The 18,933-nt window shown below is 34.6% G+C and overlaps 1 protein-coding gene across 5 annotated transcripts in view; it reads left to right on the top strand.

Moving 5' to 3' along the window:
* Positions 1-466: 466 nt before the first annotated feature.
* Positions 467-18,933, top strand: part of LOC107657944 (E3 ubiquitin-protein ligase RAD18-like) — a 34,690-nt gene continuing 16,223 nt past the window's right edge. For 4 of the 5 annotated variants that reach the window (XM_016446314.1, XM_016446297.1, XM_016446291.1 and 1 more), the window contains exons 1-10: positions 1,271-1,433; positions 1,819-1,897; positions 2,018-2,079; positions 2,961-3,031; positions 6,804-7,144; positions 7,456-7,555; positions 10,962-11,143; positions 11,943-12,013; positions 12,225-12,285; positions 17,413-17,532. In XM_016446314.1, coding sequence (XP_016301800.1) covers positions 1,383-1,433; positions 1,819-1,897; positions 2,018-2,079; positions 2,961-3,031; positions 6,804-7,144; positions 7,456-7,555; positions 10,962-11,143; positions 11,943-12,013; positions 12,225-12,285; positions 17,413-17,532 — 1,138 coding nt within the window. In that variant the 5' untranslated portion in view covers positions 1,271-1,382. Of the gene's footprint in view, positions 580-1,270; positions 1,434-1,818; positions 1,898-2,017; positions 2,080-2,960; positions 3,032-6,803; positions 7,145-7,455; positions 7,556-10,961; positions 11,144-11,942; positions 12,014-12,224; positions 12,286-17,412; positions 17,533-18,933 lie in introns of those variants that run through there. The other variant, XM_016446300.1, reaches the window with a different exon arrangement.

Genomic DNA, 18,933 nt, shown 5'->3' with positions numbered 1-18,933 from the left:
ATATAAAATATATGAATTATTTGTTGTTAAAATGTTACAGTTTAAAACTAATCATATACATATCATATTATATTTTAATTTGATGATTCTACGCTTTACTACTTTAATCTTTATTATATTTGGCTTTTGTAAGTATGCTTTGCTTAGGAAATCATCATGGAAATCAAAGTTTCTGTCAAAATACCATAATCATTAACTTTATGGTTTCAATAATATAATATTCTTGTAACTTTAACCTTATACTTTTCAGCACAATAAAAAAATTAAATAAATGAATATGTCAAATTCTCTAAAAGATTCTTACATTTTTTTGAAGCTTCAGTATTAATTTATTTTCTATTTACACAATTTGCTATAATTGCACAACTCCGCTATTTTGGCAGAAATGGTTAAATTCCATGGTATTTTTTTGTAAGCCTGTGTCATAAATTCTTTGGTCATTCTGTTGATTCGTGTTTCACCGGAAGTGACGCTATTGTAGGAAGTGTTTAGCGATGCGCGGGAGTTTATTGTTGCTATCTAGAGTTAGAGTTCGTATTAATTTTCCTCTTTCATTTAAATAAATAGCAGCACAGGGATTTGCATAGAATGGCTCAGCTAAACGAGAATGCTATAGTCATAATTTATTCTCCACTATTCTGTGGAATAAATCCAGTTATTAAAAGATCATAATCAGCATGACTAAACAACATCCAACATCTAAAATTAATTACCTTAATTATGACAATATTTAGCTCTAAAACCATTTAAATAAAATTTAACAAATACAATTAATTTGAAAAAATGTATGTATATATAAAATATATGAATTATTTGTTGTTAAAATGTTACAGTTTAAAACTAATCATATACATATCATATTATATTTTAATTTGATGATTCTACGCTTTACTACTTTAATCTTTATTATATTTGGCTTTTGTAAGTATGCTTTGCTTAGGAAATCATCATGGAAATCAAAGTTTCTGTCAAAATACCATAATCATTAACTTTATGGTTTCAATAATATAATATTCTTGTAACTTTAACCTTATACTTTTCAGCACAATAAAAAAATTAAATAAATGAATATGTCAAATTCTCTAAAAGATTCTTACATTTTTTTGAAGCTTCAGTATTAATTTATTTTCTATTTACACAATTTGCTATAATTGCACAACTCCGCTATTTTGGCAGAAATGGTTAAATTCCATGGTATTTTTTTGTAAGCCTGTGTCATAAATTCTTTGGTCATTCTGTTGATTCGTGTTTCAACCGGAAGTGACGCTATTGTAGGAAGTGTTTAGCGATGCGCGGGAGTTTATTGTTGCTGTCTAGAGTTAGATGTCGTATTAATTTTCCTCTTTCATTTAAATAAACAGCAGCACAGGGATTTGCATAGAATGGCTCAGCTAAACGAAGTGGACTTACCGCCAAACCTGTCATGTCTCAAAGTACGTTCTCTTATTCAACTTTGTTAAGTCTGCAGTTGAAACAAGATTAACCGCTAACGTTACCATTGTGTTTTTTTGCCGCTCACACGTGTATAATATAGTTTTATAATCTCAATCGCCAACGCATCTCACATAAAACAATAAAAAAAAAAAATCTACGTTTTTACAGTGTTACTTCAGTTGTTTGTTGATATAACACCAAATCTATTCACGATGTCATGTTCTTGTTTTATAGCCACTGGTTTCCTGATATTGATCAGAATGAACTGCATGGTTTTATACATCAATATGCACGTGTCACAGTGTTATAGATATCCAGTAGTCATAAATCTGGATATTCCCAGGTTCGGTGACATCAGATCTTGTTTATCTTTGTCTGTATCAGAGCATAGACACTCTCCTTCGTTGTCCTATCTGCTTTGATTTTCTCAACATCACCATGATGACCCAGTGTTCTCACAACTGTACGTATACATTTACAGTTCCGTTTATAACCGTTTGACATGTATGATGTTTAACTTGCCATAATTGCTTTAAGCAAGATACAAAAGTCATTGTCTTTTTTTTTTGTGCTATTCCAACAGTTTGTTCTCTGTGCATACGGAAGTTTCTCTTCTATAAGTTGTTGTGTCCTGTTTGTAATTTGGTAAGTCTCGTCAAAATAATATTAATATGACTGTCAAACCTTCCTGTCAGATATTCCAGTAGTCCTCCACTGGATGGGGATTTTACATTGGATGTCAGGTTGATAAATCTCTCTCTCTCTTTCTTTCTCTCTCTCTCTCTCTCCACACATACACACACACACACACACACACACACACACACACACACACACACGTGTGTGTGGAGAGAGTGAAATAAATCAGTTAAGTAAGTAATATTGTGAAGTATGATGGCAAAGATGAATTTTCAAAAGGCTTTTCTCTAGTCTTCAGTGTCGCATGATCCTTCAGAAATAAATTGTAATATGCTGATTGTGCTCAAGAAACATTTTTATCAATGTGGAATCAGTTTTTGCTGCTTAATATTTTTATGGGAAAAAAATGTATAGTCTTATTATAATACAGCAAGCTTGCACTAAATTGATCAAACGTGACCATAAAGATATTCATACAAAAAATCTATTTCAAGTAAATGCTGTTTAATGAACTTGGTTCTCAACATTAATAATTGTTAACATTTTTAACATATCAGCATATTAGAATAATTTCTGAAAGATCACTTGACACCGAAGATTGGAGTAATAGCTTCTGAAAATTCAGCTTTGCCATCACAGGATTAAATTACATTTCAAAATATATTCAAATAGAAAACAATTTTTTTAAACTTGTAATAATACTTGACAAGATTACAATTTTTACTCTATTTTTAATCAAATAAATGCAGCCTTGGGAAGCATAATTATTATTAACTTCTGGCCGCTACATATAAACATTGCTGCTATTGCAGTTTAATGAATTTATTAGCATATTATTCTGATATGCTGATATGTTTCCATTAATCTTCGTTTAACTCTCCTTGCAGCCATCAACAGAACAAGACCTGAGGAACAACAGATTATTAGATGACATAGTTCAGAGCTTCCAAGCAGCAAGGTAAAGTTTATATCTGTTTAAAATATGAGCATTTAGTTCATGTATTTATAAGGATGCTTTTTTTTTTTTCAGTGGACCTATACAGTATGTATTCTGCCGACTTCTTTTGCATATTGCATTTTTTTGTAAAGTTTATATCTGTTTAAAATATGAGCATTTAGTTCATGTATTTATAAGGATGCTTTTTTTTTTTTTCAGTGGACCTATACAGTATGTATTCTGCCGACTTCTTTTGCATATTGCATTTTTTTTGGGGGAAATATGGAATTCTACAAAAGGGTTTTAAACAGGGTAAAATATGTTAAACTCACATTTTTATACTATCACTTTGTGGATGAATCGTGATTAATTTTTGCAGAACTCTAAAGAGCTTTCTGAGAAGTTCTGTGGCTGCAAATTATGTGTGGGTCTGAATAGCAGTCTTATAGAAAGTCAGTGGAAGTTAATTAATGGGTAGTGATAAAATTCAACAGGAAAAAGTAATTAATTCAAATTTAATGGAAAATACAGGTGAAGTTAGTTTTGTAACGTCTTAGCCTGCCATGAGATTCTGGATTTCCTTTAACAATCATGTGGGATTTTATTTTCAGTATTCGGGTCTATATTTTTGGCATACTTCACCTGCTGCAGAAGCTGCTTTCTCTTCAAACGGTCTTTAAGTTCTCAGACTGTACACATACAGACATACAGTATTACAAAGTCTTCACCGGACCTAAAGTAGTCGTCAAGGAATGTTTTTTTTTAAACATTGTTTCACCTGCTGTCTTATATTAATACTTTTCCCAAATGTGTACCTCACATTGAATGTAAAATAGAGTGCACACAGTAGATTTTATTTGAGATATTGTTTTTTAATTCAGTCTCTCAAGGCGCCATCAGTCTCCTCTGTTTTGTCTGCCTGTGAGTGTGCCTAATATAGTTGGTTGGTGGAGTTACAGATGACCATCAGGATGAAGAGAGAGGTGCCTTTTGAGACAGTGTTTTAATTTCCTGTTTTCTCCCAGTGATGATGTCAAAGGCATGTGTCATCTTTTAGGACAGGACATTGGGGACAGTTATTAAGGCTTTTGATAATCATTTAGACATTTAGCAGACACTTTTATCCAAAGCGACTTACAAATGAGGACAATGGAAGCAATCAAAATCAATAAAAGAGCAATGATATACAAGTGCTATAACAGGTCTCAGTTAGCTTAATGCAGTACACGTAGCAAGTTTTTTTTTTTTTAAATCATATAATAAATAAAAAGAAAACGGATAGAATAGAAAAAGAATAGAGCACCGTTAGTAAATAAATAGAGTGCAAGTCTAAAAGGGGCAATTTTTTTTATATAAAGAATAGAATTAGAATAGAGAGTGCTAGAGTTAATAGATATAGATACAGCATTGCTTTTATTTTTGTTTACATTTCTTTGGCTAGTGTATCTTGGATAGAATATTTTTTCGTGATATTACATATGTATATAGTGTTTTTTTTTTTTAAATAAGTGGAATAATCATGGCCCAAGTAAGCCGAGCGCCTGTTAGCAAAGACAGCAGATTTCAAATCTCATACTGTCCTGCGCCAGCTGGGAAACTGTCATTGAGTTGAATGGGAATGCTAATGAATAGCTTTCTCCCGATATTATAGAGCTTCTTGGTCTCAGTGAGTGCAATTAGCCTTGTTTTCCAGGTCTGATAATCGACTCCTCTGAGCTACTGCTGTTGCAAGCTCATTGTCTCCTACTCTTCCTTCTCTTGCAGTTGGAAGATCAAAGAGTTTCCAAAGAGATCCAAGTTTTCTGAAATTTCATTTCCATACAAACTGGGAAAGCTTGGTTTTTCTGCCTTTATAGGCTTTAAGATGTTGACCCCAGTATTTTTTGCTGCTATAACCCACTTGAAAGCTACTGAAATTCAGATTTTTTAAATCGTATAAATTTGGGTTTAAACTCAGAATGATATACTCTTCAGTCACGCCTATTCTTTATAAACCTTTCCAAAACTGTGGTTCGACCACTTTGCCCTGTTTTCTCAGCTGGAACCTGCTGGTGGTTGTGTAACGTATTTGGTTCTCTACAGCAATACATTTTCTTGGTGTGTTCTGTTTGCCTTACTGGATTCACAGCAGTGCTTTGGGGGACTGAAAGTAGACCGTATTTTCTGTGGTCTGTGAGGGGGTCCATGAGGGTTTTTTCATGGTCTTGACTGGGTGGGTAGTTATGCCTGTAGTTACAAGACTGCAGTTGATTTTTTAAAAGCATTACAGAAGAAAGTCCAAAAAATCAGGACAGTTTGTTATTCATTAGTAAAAAGGGATCATATAATTTTTCCTAATAACCTAAAAATGTTTTTATCATTTTATTTTTTGCATGAGGTCCGCAGCTTATAATATTAGTCAAGGTTTTTTGCTCCAAACAGTCATGATTTAGTTAGTATAATCACGACTATTCCACCCTCTTTCGGACCCTTTAAAGGGCATGCTTTATTTTCTGTTTTGCTGCTTTGTCTTTAAGACTTCTACATAAACACCTTTGAAACGTGCTTGTGATATTTCGAGTAGATTTCAACACGGTATGAACAAGTGTGTTGCATTATGATTGCATCTGTAGTTGTTTTCAATAAATGTTTAAATACCGGTTAAATCTTGTTTCTCATTGGCTCATTTGATGATAGCTTTCTGCTACTTAATAACCTTAGTCATGGTGCCATCCTGTAAGTAGAGCTTTCAGAGTATGTACAGTGGGTATAGAAAAGAATCACCCCTCTTTAAAATAATCACATTTTGTTGCTTTGCAGCCTGAAATGAAGACGGACACAGTATTTGTTTTATCCAGCTGTATTTAAAACTGACACCACCATTCAGATGATAACGTAGACCCAAAATGGTCACAGCTGCTTTAATTCAGATTGGGACACCTTGTTTCTTGTTCTTTTTTCTTAAGTGTTTTGTTTTGTGTGCGTATATGTGGACTAATGGGCAGACAAAGAGAAATAAAAGGTTTCAGTATGGAAAGTAGTGTTTGCACACCTCATTGACTTCACTTTATGGCTCTGTAATGGCCTCACAGCCACTCTCTGCGTTTGTTGGCTTACCACATATCCCCTGGAATTGCGAAACCGACAGGTGCTTGCCTGCATTCACTCTCTCTCTCTCACTTACTTTTATGTACTCCTTTCTCTTTATACACTCCTTCTGCCCTCCTCTAAAATTATTTTTCACAATTTCATCTCTCACTGTCCCTCAGTAGGGAAGCGGAGATATTCGAAGGCTTACACGTTGTATAGAGAAGCACAGTTTTGCTGTCAAAAACAAATTGTCACATTAGTGGCTCAAACAGATGTTCAAACAACCTTTCTTTTTTTGTCCTTGACCCAGTTTGTTCTTCAAGAATTTTTTGTGTCTTTGATATTACATATTGTATGTCCCTTACATACACCACATGGCCCAAAAGTTGTGGAAACCCCTTTTATCCTTGCAAGTCTGCTGGCACAAAAACCCACTCATTGATAATAAGAAATGTTTCTTGTGCACCAAATTAGCATATTAGAATGACTTCTGAAAGTACACCGAAGAGTGGAGTAATGGCTGCTGAAAATTCAGCTTTGCCATCACTGGAATAAACTAATTTTTAAAATATACTAAAATAGAAAACAGTTTAAGTCTAAATTTTAATATTATTTCACAATGTTACTTTTTTTTTTAAAATTACTTATTTACTTTTACTGAATTTGTGATCAAATAAATGCAAATCAAAAAAATTAACTACACATATCTTTCTCATCTCACCAGGCAAAAATTGTGTCACTCAAATTTGGAATCACCCCCTATTTCACCTGAAACCCCGGCTATGATGATCAAAGGCAAAGCAGCAAGACAGAAGGGCCTCAAAAAGGAAGCAAACACCCTCAGTCATTTTTTCCAGAAGAAGACCCCTATAACTGCCTCGTCAAGGACCCAAACAAGTCTTGAGGTTCACATGCCAGTCAAATCGGAACCTGTGGAGCTGTGTGTTCGACAGCTAGGCAGCGTCAAGCAAGAAAATGTGGAAGATACAACGGGAATGGTGAAAGACGAAAAGATGGATGTAACTGCTTTTCCTTCCACGTCACAAAATAAATTGCTAGTTAAAGGTGATGTGCACAATCTGATATTTTGTTGCAGACAGTTCTATTGTATGTTAGAAATAAACTTGTATATTAGTTAAATGTTAAAACAAGTAATGGATTTTTCTATCAGACTATTACATGGATTATCCCTTGATGCATTGATAATGGGTTGCCCTCTGATGCATTGATTTGTTTTCTTCACAAGTGAATTATTATAATTTTTTAGAGTGGGGAACCCCTTTTAAACACAACTGTGCATGTTTTCTAGAGATTTTAATAGGAAGGACTCAGTACTGGTAATAATAAGCAATTATTTTTAATAATGTGTGTTGCAGTGGATTGTCCTGTCTGTGGAGTAGGTGTGTCCGAACAGCACATTAATAAACATCTGGATATGTGCTTGAGCAGAGACGATAAGAAGGAGGGATTGAGAAGGTATGGAGAATATTTGCCCCATAATGCAATATTACAATGTGAAGTTTGACAGTACAAATTGTCTTATATGATTGTATAGAGGAAATCAATTCAGAATCTTCTTTCAGGTTTTATCAAGTTATTACTTGGTGAAATTGCTTAAATGCAGTAGGTCAATAAAAATAAGTTAATACCGAATAACTGACGTTTCAGACACAATATTTGTAGATATTGTTTATTTTCACGAACGAACGTAGTTTCAAAAGAATCTAAACCAGGATCAAATGTTCAGTGTAGCATATGCAGGCAAGAGGAGTGATGCAAACGCCAAAACATTTCAAATATCTCGAAACATCATTTGTCCAACCAAATAAGTGGAGCAGAACTAATTGCTGTATTATATAATTTAATTCACTTTTCTTAAGATTGTGCAGATTGTGTGCTCAGATGTCTTCTAGACCTGTTTATTTTTCTACCTAATCAAGAGACTCTTTACAACCATGTATTTATTTATTTATTTTTATTCTTGCATGTGTCTGAGTTGGATGGAGTTTAACAAATGAACTAATTGCGGCTGAAACAGCTTTTCTTGAACCGATTTTAAAAACTGTTCACCAATGTTCTGTGGTAAATAATTATGGGCGCTTGAAAATTAGTTGACGAGTACTTGTGGTTAAAGAATGGATTAGATCCTTATTAAATAACGTTCTCTATAGATTATAGCTTGTCTTTGTCCCTCCCCTTTTTCACCCGAGGGACATTCTGAAGGGCCGACATTTTGGTTTGTGTCTGATTGACAGAAAGCGTGATTTCATTTACTGGACACCTTGAGGGTAACGTGATTAATGAGGGCATGCCATGCATCAGCATTCCTGTGGCCATTAAAATTATTACAATGTTGCTTTTTATTCTTGGTGCGGTTCGCTATGTCATCCGTCAGGATGGAACGATAACAGCTTCGCGGGCTTATTGTTGTTTTTTTTTTTTTTGTAGCTGTCCTTATAATAATTTATCATTTTGAGCAGGAGTCCAGGATTGATTGGGAAAACATTTTTAAAATGCAACTACTACAAAGAAGAGCAATAAGACGGCATTATAAAATATATGCCCAAACGAACCGAGCTAAGGGGGGAAACGCACCAGGTTCCGAAACAACGGGCCAGGTGTGAAGATTTAATTAATAATTCACCCTCATATTAAACTTTTATCACTTTCTTTCTTCTGTGGGACAACATTGGGTGGCAAAGTACACTGGACAAAAACACTGAGACTTTCTTATTTTGGAATCCACAGAAAAAAGGAAGTTATACAGGTTTGGAATGAGGGTGAGCAAATGATGATAGCATTTTCATTTTTAGGTAAACTGTGCCTTAAATCACTACAGCTATTTAACTGTACGGCCTGAAGGTTGTTGTATCCAGTATAATTGAAAACGAAGAAATATTGCCGCATTAGTCATATTCCGATTCATGAGTAATACTATCTTGTAAATCAGCCTTTCAGGAAACGAAGTGTAAAAGTATACAAAAAGCAATTTGAAAAAAAATATATTACACATCATTCCTAATAAGATACCAATAAGACAGTGTTTTTAGGCCATTTTCTGGCCTCTTTCATAAGCATGCCACTTCTTTCTTTAATTGTTTATGTGACACATTTCATGAAGGAAATCATCATACATAAAATTATGTATGATGTGATCCCCTAAAGACCACACAAGTTAATAAGTAAATGGCAATATGGCCAACTACCAGGATCATGCCATCCTAACAAACTGAGCAACCGGACAAGGACATCTCTAAGAGAACTGACCCAGAAACCAGTGTCAGTGTCTTGGAGAAAACCTTTTTTGAGAAAGGCTGGCATTAAATCATGTAAAAGCCATGAGACAAAACCTGAACCATTTTGGTAGTAAAACATTTTTTGGTCCGACAAGATTTAAGTTCTTTGGCCTGAAACCAAAGCGCTATGGTTGGCGAAAAATACAACTCGGTACCAGATAACACCTACTCTGCCATGGTGGCAGTTTTGTTTTGGGGGATTTCTTTTTCACATGGTGGAACTGGAAAGTTTGTTGGCATCAAGGCCAAAATGGATTAAGCCAAATGCATGCAAATCCTTGAGGAGAACCTGTTTCAGTCAGCCAGAGATATGAGTTACTTTCCAGCACAACAGTTGCCCAAACTACACAGCAAAACTATGACGTTGTGACTTTATAGTTAGCATTCTAGACACTTGACTTGAAAATCCAATTGAAAGCTTGTGCTATGACCTGAATAGTCACTCTCCATCTAATTTGCTAGAGGTACTGCACATTTTTTATTGAAGAATGGGCAAAAAATGCACAGTTAAGCTATTGGACTATATTACTTGGTGGAAGAATTGATAGTGAATATTATTAAACGTACACTATGTAACTTTTGGCCCTCTAGCTATTAATAATTAAAACTGCATGCATCTTGCATGTCTTGGAAGAACATTGTTTTGGTTGTACTTCGGCTCTGCGCGCATTAATCCATGAATGTGGTTTGTTGTACACATTGAAATGTACCATGTACACACTGAAATCTAAAAAAAGATGTAATCTGAGAGGGTAAGTCTTCAGGGTTTGTTTTGAGTTATTGGAAACATTGATATTTTTAAATGAATGACGTTACATAAGTTTGGATGTGGATGAAGTGCAACCAAAACACAGGCTCAAGTGATAACCAGTTTAGATGGAAAGGGTCGCAGTTTGACTCTTTAGACAGCTGAAGACATTAAGTTGGCAACCTATTAGCTTTATAATTTACACGGTCCATCCTTGAAACAATCCGTAATGGGATGACCCTTTACAATAGCTAATGCTATCTAGTAAACTCACACTGCTGTTAGAGCTACATGGTAGCTAGCTACTCAGTAGCTGGATCTACTTTTCTCTATTTACGGCTATGGTGGGACCCACACAGGCAAGTGACAATTTTACGCAATTGCCTGTGAAATCCATCTCAGCAGGTCTAAAATATAAACACTTAAAAGCTTACTGTAGTGTTTCAGGTTAATTTTTAAATATTTATTTAAATTTAGTTAATTTTGAACAAAAAAGTAATAGTGTACTTTTAATTAAAAATTGAATTATAAAACATTCTTGTCTCAAAGGGGAGGAATATTTATTTATCTTAACATTTTCAGGTAACGAACACCCTCTTGTTGCTTATAGATTTCATGTGCAAAATTACCATAGAACCCAAATCTAAAATTGCTGCAAAAATACTTTATACAAAAGCTGAAGAATTTCAGGAATTGTTTTTGTAAATTTGTTTTGAATGATTAAAAAAAAAAAAATTGTATTTTTTATTTATTTATTTTTTTTCTGTATAATTTTCAATGTATTTAACATTTTTTCCTTTAAGTGACTCTGTGACTTGTTTATGTGTTTGTGTTTCAGTGGTGGAAGGCGAAAGGCGATGCCTAAGCTCTTGTACACTTTGATTTCTGTTCCAAAACTCAAGAAGATGCTTAAAGAATGCCACCTGTCCGCTCAAGGCAGCAGAGAACAGCTCGTGCGACGCCACCAGCAATTCACCCACATTTATAATGCACAGTGTGATGCACTCAACCCCAAACCAGGTATAAAGTCAGAGATCAATAACTGAATGAACAAATTAATAAATATATGGTGAATTGGAAGATGTTGTTTTAAAGCCATTGGAAAACATGGTTGGGGTTTCATGTAAACGTGTGTTTCTAACACGATGATGAATGACATGAATTAGCCTATGTTTTGACCCAGCCTGTATTGCTGGTGAAAGAGTTTAGCTGAACACAGCTTCACTCTTTCCAGTGATTGTAGGTGGTGGAATGTAAATTATGTGCTGGAGTTAGTCACCCTGTGGGGACCCTGGCACAAAAATGACAGGGCTGGTGGAAAAATACAGTATTTGCATCCCTCAAGTTTTGTTTGAGTTACTGCTTCCCTTCCCACTGACCCTTTCAGAGCTGAATTCATCTCTCTTCATTGAGGTGTCAAAGGTTTTGCAGGAAACCTTCTATTTTTCTTTCATTCGCCTGACGTTACCATGGTTTCTGTTTAAGAGCTGGGCTTGAGTGTGGAATGTTTTTGTTTTTTTTCACACTACCTGTGAGGTTCTGTTTTGTCATATACAATGGCAGATTGAATTGATAAATTATAGAACTCAAACTGACTTCTATGCCACAAGATTGTGTAAAACCTAATGGTCATGTTATACAGAATGATATGAGAATGGTCATCCCTTTTGTGTGCTTTAATCGATGCAAGAAATCCAAATAGGTACTGTACGTATTGGGGTGGGATTTTTATGTATTTGTATATATTTACATGTTGTTATTTTCAGAAAAGGTGGTTGTATTTTATAGTTAATGTTTTTGCTTTTTCTTTTTCTAACAGCTGGAGAAATTGCCAAAGAACTTGAAAACAACGAGAGGTTAAAGAATCAGTTGGAGAGTAAACGAAAACCTGTATGTGCTACTATGGATTGTCATTTCTATAATATAAAAATATATATAAATGTGTATATAATGTCATATATATATATATGTCTCTGTTGCATTTTATTTTTATCTATAAAATAAATTTTTGTGATGGTTCAGCTTTTTAAAAGTGCATTCATGTTGAAACAACTCCAGCATTTAGATTTATTCTTTTTTCATAATGTTTTGTGTCTGACAGTTAATCGTCACTACGAAGAATCAGACAGCTGAAGAAATTGAGGAGTTACACTCAAAGTACCGTAAGTCCTGGCTTTATAAAAACTTACACTGAATAAAGAATGAGACTGTTGCTCTTGTCAGTTTAGAGGAAGTGATGTCCTTGCACTGATGTTTGAGTGATGTCACAACAGGGTCAGGTTCATTCTCCTGCTTGTCCTGTGCATTATAAAATAAAAATGTCTGTTTGATTTATGTACCGAATAACATTACTATCTCCTACCTCAAGGTTGACTGAGCATATGTAATCTGAATATTTTTGTATATTATTAGGTAAAGATATTAGCAAATGTTTTTTTCCCGTGGCTCCAGTATAATATTTTTATAGTGTTTGGGGTGAGTCTTCTCACTTTTTTTGTGGACAGTGTTCAGTAAGTCTTTGAGATGAGAAGGCAGTCTGTCTTAGGCATATTCCAGTTCTGAGTCTCTGAGTCTCTTTAAAAGATGTACCATGGTGTGAGTTGCTGTTATATGTTGTTGTAACTAGTTTTTAGTGAAAAATATTGTTTAATTACATTAAAGAAGTGTTGTAGCTATGCTGCAGTGAGTTGCTGAGCAGAAAATGGCTGCAAGATTGAAGGTGCAGCTATGATCGTAATCATCAAAAATAATTTTTCTGATTTGCCGCTTCCACCTCATATGTCAGATCTTCTTGTTCAGGTACGGTTTGGACTCTATGCAGAACTGTGGTGCAGAGATTTCTAAACCGAATACAGATTTAGCTAGGTCTTGAGTGGAGCTGCATGCTTTCATTTTGAAGTTTCTCTCCTGATGATTTCGATATGCATAATCTCTCTTCGGTTATCTTAAGTAGTTCTCAGCCAAAATGTTTTCCAGAAACCTTTGCCTTTTGTGACTCCAAGTTCACTAAGCAGCTAAGTGCGTGTGTGTGAGGGAGTGAGAGAGGAACGGAGAAAGATCCCTCAAGGGGTTGGAGGGGAAGGCGGTGATCAATACGACAATACCAACAGGGTCTCAAGATCGATCCTACCTCATTAAATGTTCCAATCTACCTTAGTGACCCGACTCAGAACGCTTAGACCAAGAAATCAGACAATGGGCTCCAAGCTTTAAAAATACTGTCCCCTGTTTGATGGACTGCCAAGAGGGCTTTAAGGGAATCAGCCGATGACACAAATGAACAAGGTTGTAAGTCAGTTTGTGTTTTGTGGTGTTTTAATGGAATAGAATTAAAACAATTTAATTTGTGTTGTGTTAGTGGAGGAGATGATTATCGTTGAAAACATCTTAAAATATGGTCTATTCCTCAAACAAAGCTATCATATGACTTCAGAAGACTTATAGTCTTATGGACCATTATGTGACACTTTTATGGTATTTCTGCATCTTTTTTGAAGTTTGAAAGCCTCATTGAGATGGGAATAATAATAGAAAAGCGACCAGTACAATTCTACTTTTGTATTCCACAGAAGAAAGTAAGTCATACAGGTTTGGAATGACATGAGAGTGAGAAATGATAACAGAACTGTTATTTTTGATTGAACTGTTCCTTAAACATAAACCTAAGAAACTGAAGATTGAAGATGTTCACCAAGTAAACTAAATGTCCTTTAATTGTTTCTGTTTATGGATATTTATCCTTACAGATCCAAATGTTGTGCCCTATTAACTTCAACTCTAAAGGTTTTGTTCCTTGTGTTTCTATTTGGCATGAACAGGTTACAGCTTCTAGTCCTATAGTGGCGTCTCTGCTATAATAAAACCCACTTACCCTATCAACCTCCTCCCATTAGAAATAAAGCCATTTAAGGTGGATTGGTGTAATTTTTGCCAAGTGAGAAAACGTGGCCCATATTTGTCATGTAAAATTGACCTAGCAGCAAAAGATGAAAGCCACTGTGCGATTAGGGCAGCCAGACTGATGTTGGAGACAGGATGTTGAAATATTGATGCGCAGCACGGAGGAGATCTATAAATAGCGGCATGCCGAGATAAACTCTTGATTAATCATCAAAAGGGCTTGATGATTCACCAGCTTCATGGAGTGTCCGATGAATGGGGAAATGACCCGGGGTGAATAAGACACCCCAGAAATCTAGCTTTTCTATACAACAGGTTCATCCTAAATAATGAAACAAAACTGTCACTGTTAGGCCATAGCGCAATTCTATAAACAGAATATCATTGAAAATATTTCTTTAATATTTATGTATTTATTAATTTATTTGTTCATATATTTTTGCATTTATTTAAAATGTTCTTTATCATAGCACTAGGGAAGCTTTGTTTCAATTGTTGAGGAATTTTTTCATGCCCTTTATATATAGCGTTTTACCTTTCATTTACCAATTTAAACCCAACCATCTCTGTCAGAAATGAAAAATGAAAATGAACAGAGCACTGAACTGTTTTCTTGTACATGCGTTTATAATTTTGGCACATATGTGTTGTGTGGAGATGTTTATTTTGTTGGATGATTTTGTTTCAGAGTCTTAGATTAGATTGTACACTATAATATTGTTTATAGTTGTGTTCTGCAAGTCATTACATTTGTAGTCTTTTTTTTTTTCATTATTTGTTTGTTGTATATATATACACAAGGATGCTAAGCTCAAGAGCCTGTCGGGTAACTGGCCATTATCAGATCTGATCCTGCTTTTGTCCACAGTAAATAACTCCGAAGCCTCAGATTTCTATCCCAAGTTTCCTGAGCATGATGCAATATGACTTGAGAAAGAAACAGAATATTTAGACATTGAAGTCTTGTAACACTTTACCACCCACTCCTTAGTAATGGTTTCAAGATTCCTGTAATGTTCTTTTTGTTTTGTCACATGGTCATATTTTAATGTAGACTGTCACCAAATAGGAACGCCTGTTAAATACAAAATCTGCAGGGGGGGACTTGATATTTTTGTTTGTTGCATCCCCGGATATCTAAAATAGCAGGAGAAAGCCATCTGTTATCATTCCCAATCATCCCCTGTGTTTATCTGGTTTAAAGCATTGTAGCATTATGAGAGTAAGCTGTGTTAGCTATCCGTAAACTACTACTTCAAGGCTTTTAAGTTGTTATCCTAGCAGCTTCACAGCTTCTTTTGCTTATAGCAAGAATGAATAAATTCAAGAACTTGTATCATGTTTGATATGAAAACACATGATATGTGTTTTCACAATTTATAATGCTGTTGGCTCTGGAAGAAAGGTCTGACTTCATTGTTTACTGAGTGTCTTCAGCATCAGAATGACTTGTGCAAGAAGAGACGCAGATCAGATACAGCTGGTGGGTGGCATGGCTTGGGCTAACTTAAAACCGTTTTTATTGAGATCTGCAGTTTAGATGGATAGATACTTGTATTAGTTCCACGAAGGAAATTGCAGAGCACAAGTGAAACATAAGTTAATCAACACAGCATGGTACAGCATACTTCAAAACTGTGCATATGCACCTAATATAATAAAAATACAGGATACTCGAATAATTTAAAACATGCTTTTAAAAATGACAAATTTACAAGACGACAAAGTTCAAAATTGGAATTTATATTTTCTGGTTCCATTTAGCATTCTGGTTCATAAATTATTCACATAAGGATTTTTTCTTCACTTATTTTTTAGGAATAAATAATGGAGCTGATTAGACATGATGCCAATTTGTAGGTTGATCCCAAAGACTAATTCATCATGGGTTCTCTGGGGAATTTAAATGTTTTTTTGTTTTTTTTCTATAGCTGTTTTCAGTTTGTAGTTGTTTCTAAACTTTGCCCACATAAAAAGGCAGTAATTTCTCAGACAGTCAACAAGTCATTATTCCTGAGATAAAGTTCCCTATTTAGCAATTCTGTGATTAGCCAGCAGTGGTTTGTCAAAAATGACACTAAATAGACTTTCTAATGGAATTGCCAAAATGGGCTTTCAGCTGTTGTAGTATGACGTAAGATATGTCAGGCTAACGTGCCATAAAGGCCATGACTAATGCACACCATGTACAATTGAGATTAGAAGCCACGCGCTCTGTTTTCAGTGAGTAACAACAGTGTGGTTGAGATAACACTATATGAGTAATGTCGCTCAGTGTGCCGTTTTATTGGCTAAAAATTAGGCCTTAAGAATAACAGGACCCTGCTGTGAAAATTGTGGTTATGTTTTCTTGTAAGCATTACTTCCATTAAATTATTGGTGTACCTGCTTACTAGGCTAAAAACAAAGATGACTTGATAGGATTTTACACATGTTGGATTCTACACATGTATATGTTTGTTTTTGTAAAACTACGTTCTTTAAGCTATTCACCTTTCACTTGATTTTTCAAATGGGAACCATATATATGTGTTCCATGAATAAAATGCAAATATGATAAATTCAACCCTATTCAGTTATACCAGATATACTGGGAATAGAAACAGGATTCATATGCTGTATCGCAAACAGACACAGATGAATGTCAGGGTCTGAGGACATTTAAAAGCAGTGTGTCAGTGATAGTGAGCTGTGCTGGATATCTCTGTAGTTTTTCTCCTGCAGTTCTTCGTCATTTTAGCCGATCTCTTCTTGGGCTTTTGGCTGATGTGATTTTAAAACCAAGTTTTATGACCTTTCATCTGCTTTTGTTGTTTTTCACCACTACATTTATCATGGTCTGCCTTGTAATGCCAGTGCTTTCAGAGTCACTGTTATTTTCCATTGCAGGATTCATTCTCTGTTAGAAGAGAAAGCTAAGATTGAAATATAATCCTCTCATTTTCGGTACAAGATACATTCAGATTTTCCTTTTATGGCTTTGTTTTTTTACTTTATTAATGTATTTTGACATTATGTAATAATTTATTATCCAGGCATGACTGTTGTATAATGCAGGTTTCATTTTTATTAAAGGTTAAAAAGGTTAAATAATAAAGTCGTAATGAAAAAAGTTAGCTTGAAATCATAATTAACCATATTTACTTAACGGTGCACGTTCCTGATTCATTAGTGCACATTATTGCAAAAGGTGGGGAAAAATTTTATGAATCTTTCATCAAAATCGAATAATATGCTCCGCCTCCTGAAACTTTCCTTGAGGCATTCAGGTCTGCTATAGAATGCCCATTTTTCAAGCTTCAGTATTTGTTTCTAAATTTCTTTATATAAAGTAAGTTGAAATTAGTACTAAACACTTTATTTCTCTGCCTTTTGATTCCTTTACTTAGGGAAGCAGCACAGTAGCGAATTTTCCCGTTTGATTGCCCAGGTCAGAGGTCGTCTGGAGACATCCAAGAGAGCACAGATCAAACAAGAAGAGAAGTCTACAGAGGAGACAGACTCCAAAGGTCCCACTGTCTTCAGTTTCTCTTCAGATTGCACTTAAAGATGTTACATGTTTCCCCATACTGTTTATCCTTGTTTGAACATTAGTTAATATTGATTGATTGACGATTTAACTGATGGTCAGCAATGAATGAATTAGAAAATCTGACATTTGTTAAATGTAGGCAGGTTGTATAGGTCATTTTAGCTTGATTTGTAGTTAATTGTAGTTAACTGCTTAATGAAATTGCATATAGTCACAAATTTGAATAGTTGATATTTAATTAGGTCGTAGAATGTCCCGTAATCTCCAAGTGTCTTCATAATAAATTAAATTTTATGTTGACACTATGCTGGAAATGGTTGCTACTGCAGTGGTGCTCGAAAGTTAGTGAACCCTTAAAAATGTTCTGTAAATTTAACCTATATTCAGAATCCAACTGACAAGTAATTTAAAAATAAAATTGTTTTTTCATACATTTATTTACCAAAATGATCCAGAAGTCATTATCAGTTCATTTAAAAGTAATCGGAATAGGGTGATAAAAATCAGGTGAGAATTTAGGAAGCTGTGAGTCCATCATCAAGATAACACACAGAATGGTGTGCATGGCAGGATAACAAGGAGAAAGCCACTGCTCTCCAAAAAGACAGTGGACCAACATTTTTCCAATCTGACGTTCAGGACTGATCCAAAGTTGTTGTTGGTTTTTTTTGTAACATTTGGTTGCATTATTACTTTTCTGAAAAAAAAAAAAAAAAAAAAGGTTCACATACTTTTTCAACAAAGAGGTTCACTATTAGAGCATTTTAATTGGTAAACAAGTGAAAATATAACATGTTGTGTGTTATTTGTTTTGATTAGACTCTCTTTATCAAGTTTTAGGACTTTTAGTTTTTAGGAAATGTATGCAAAAAAAAATAAAAATGTAAATCTTATAAATCTACCACCACTGTAGTGACAGAGTTACTATATACTAAACTTTCAAACAGTGTTTGTGTGTGTGAATGAAATGTGCTGTACATTTCATTCACACACACACACACACACACACACACACACTGTTTGAAACTTGAGTACTTTTGTGCGGCACCTCAACAATTGCAGTAAACAAGTGCCTGCAGACCCCATCACTCGCTCTAATGATAATTCACCGGTCTCATGCTGTTATCAACAAAGCATTAATGGCTCTATATGTGGACTTCAGAGTCAGTAAGTAGTTTGCAGTGTAAAAATATTCGAGATTGGTTATCTCTTTATCATATTTTGGAATTGTCAGTTCTCTAATAGTGGTTATGTGTAAATAGAGATTTTGGTGGTGTGGTGATCAATACAAAAACAATACCTTTTTTATCACTCTGTAAATGTTAACGTTTTATATATATATATATATATATAGTGTTTATCAATAAATTAAAATTAA

Source organism: Sinocyclocheilus anshuiensis, unplaced genomic scaffold, assembly GCF_001515605.1.
Source record: "Sinocyclocheilus anshuiensis isolate Anshui unplaced genomic scaffold, SAMN03320099.WGS_v1.1 scaffold2171, whole genome shotgun sequence".
Lineage (NCBI taxonomy): Eukaryota > Metazoa > Chordata > Actinopteri > Cypriniformes > Cyprinidae > Sinocyclocheilus > Sinocyclocheilus anshuiensis.
The sequence above is the reverse complement of the archived record's forward strand: the minus strand, read 5'-3'. Positions and strand labels throughout refer to the sequence as shown.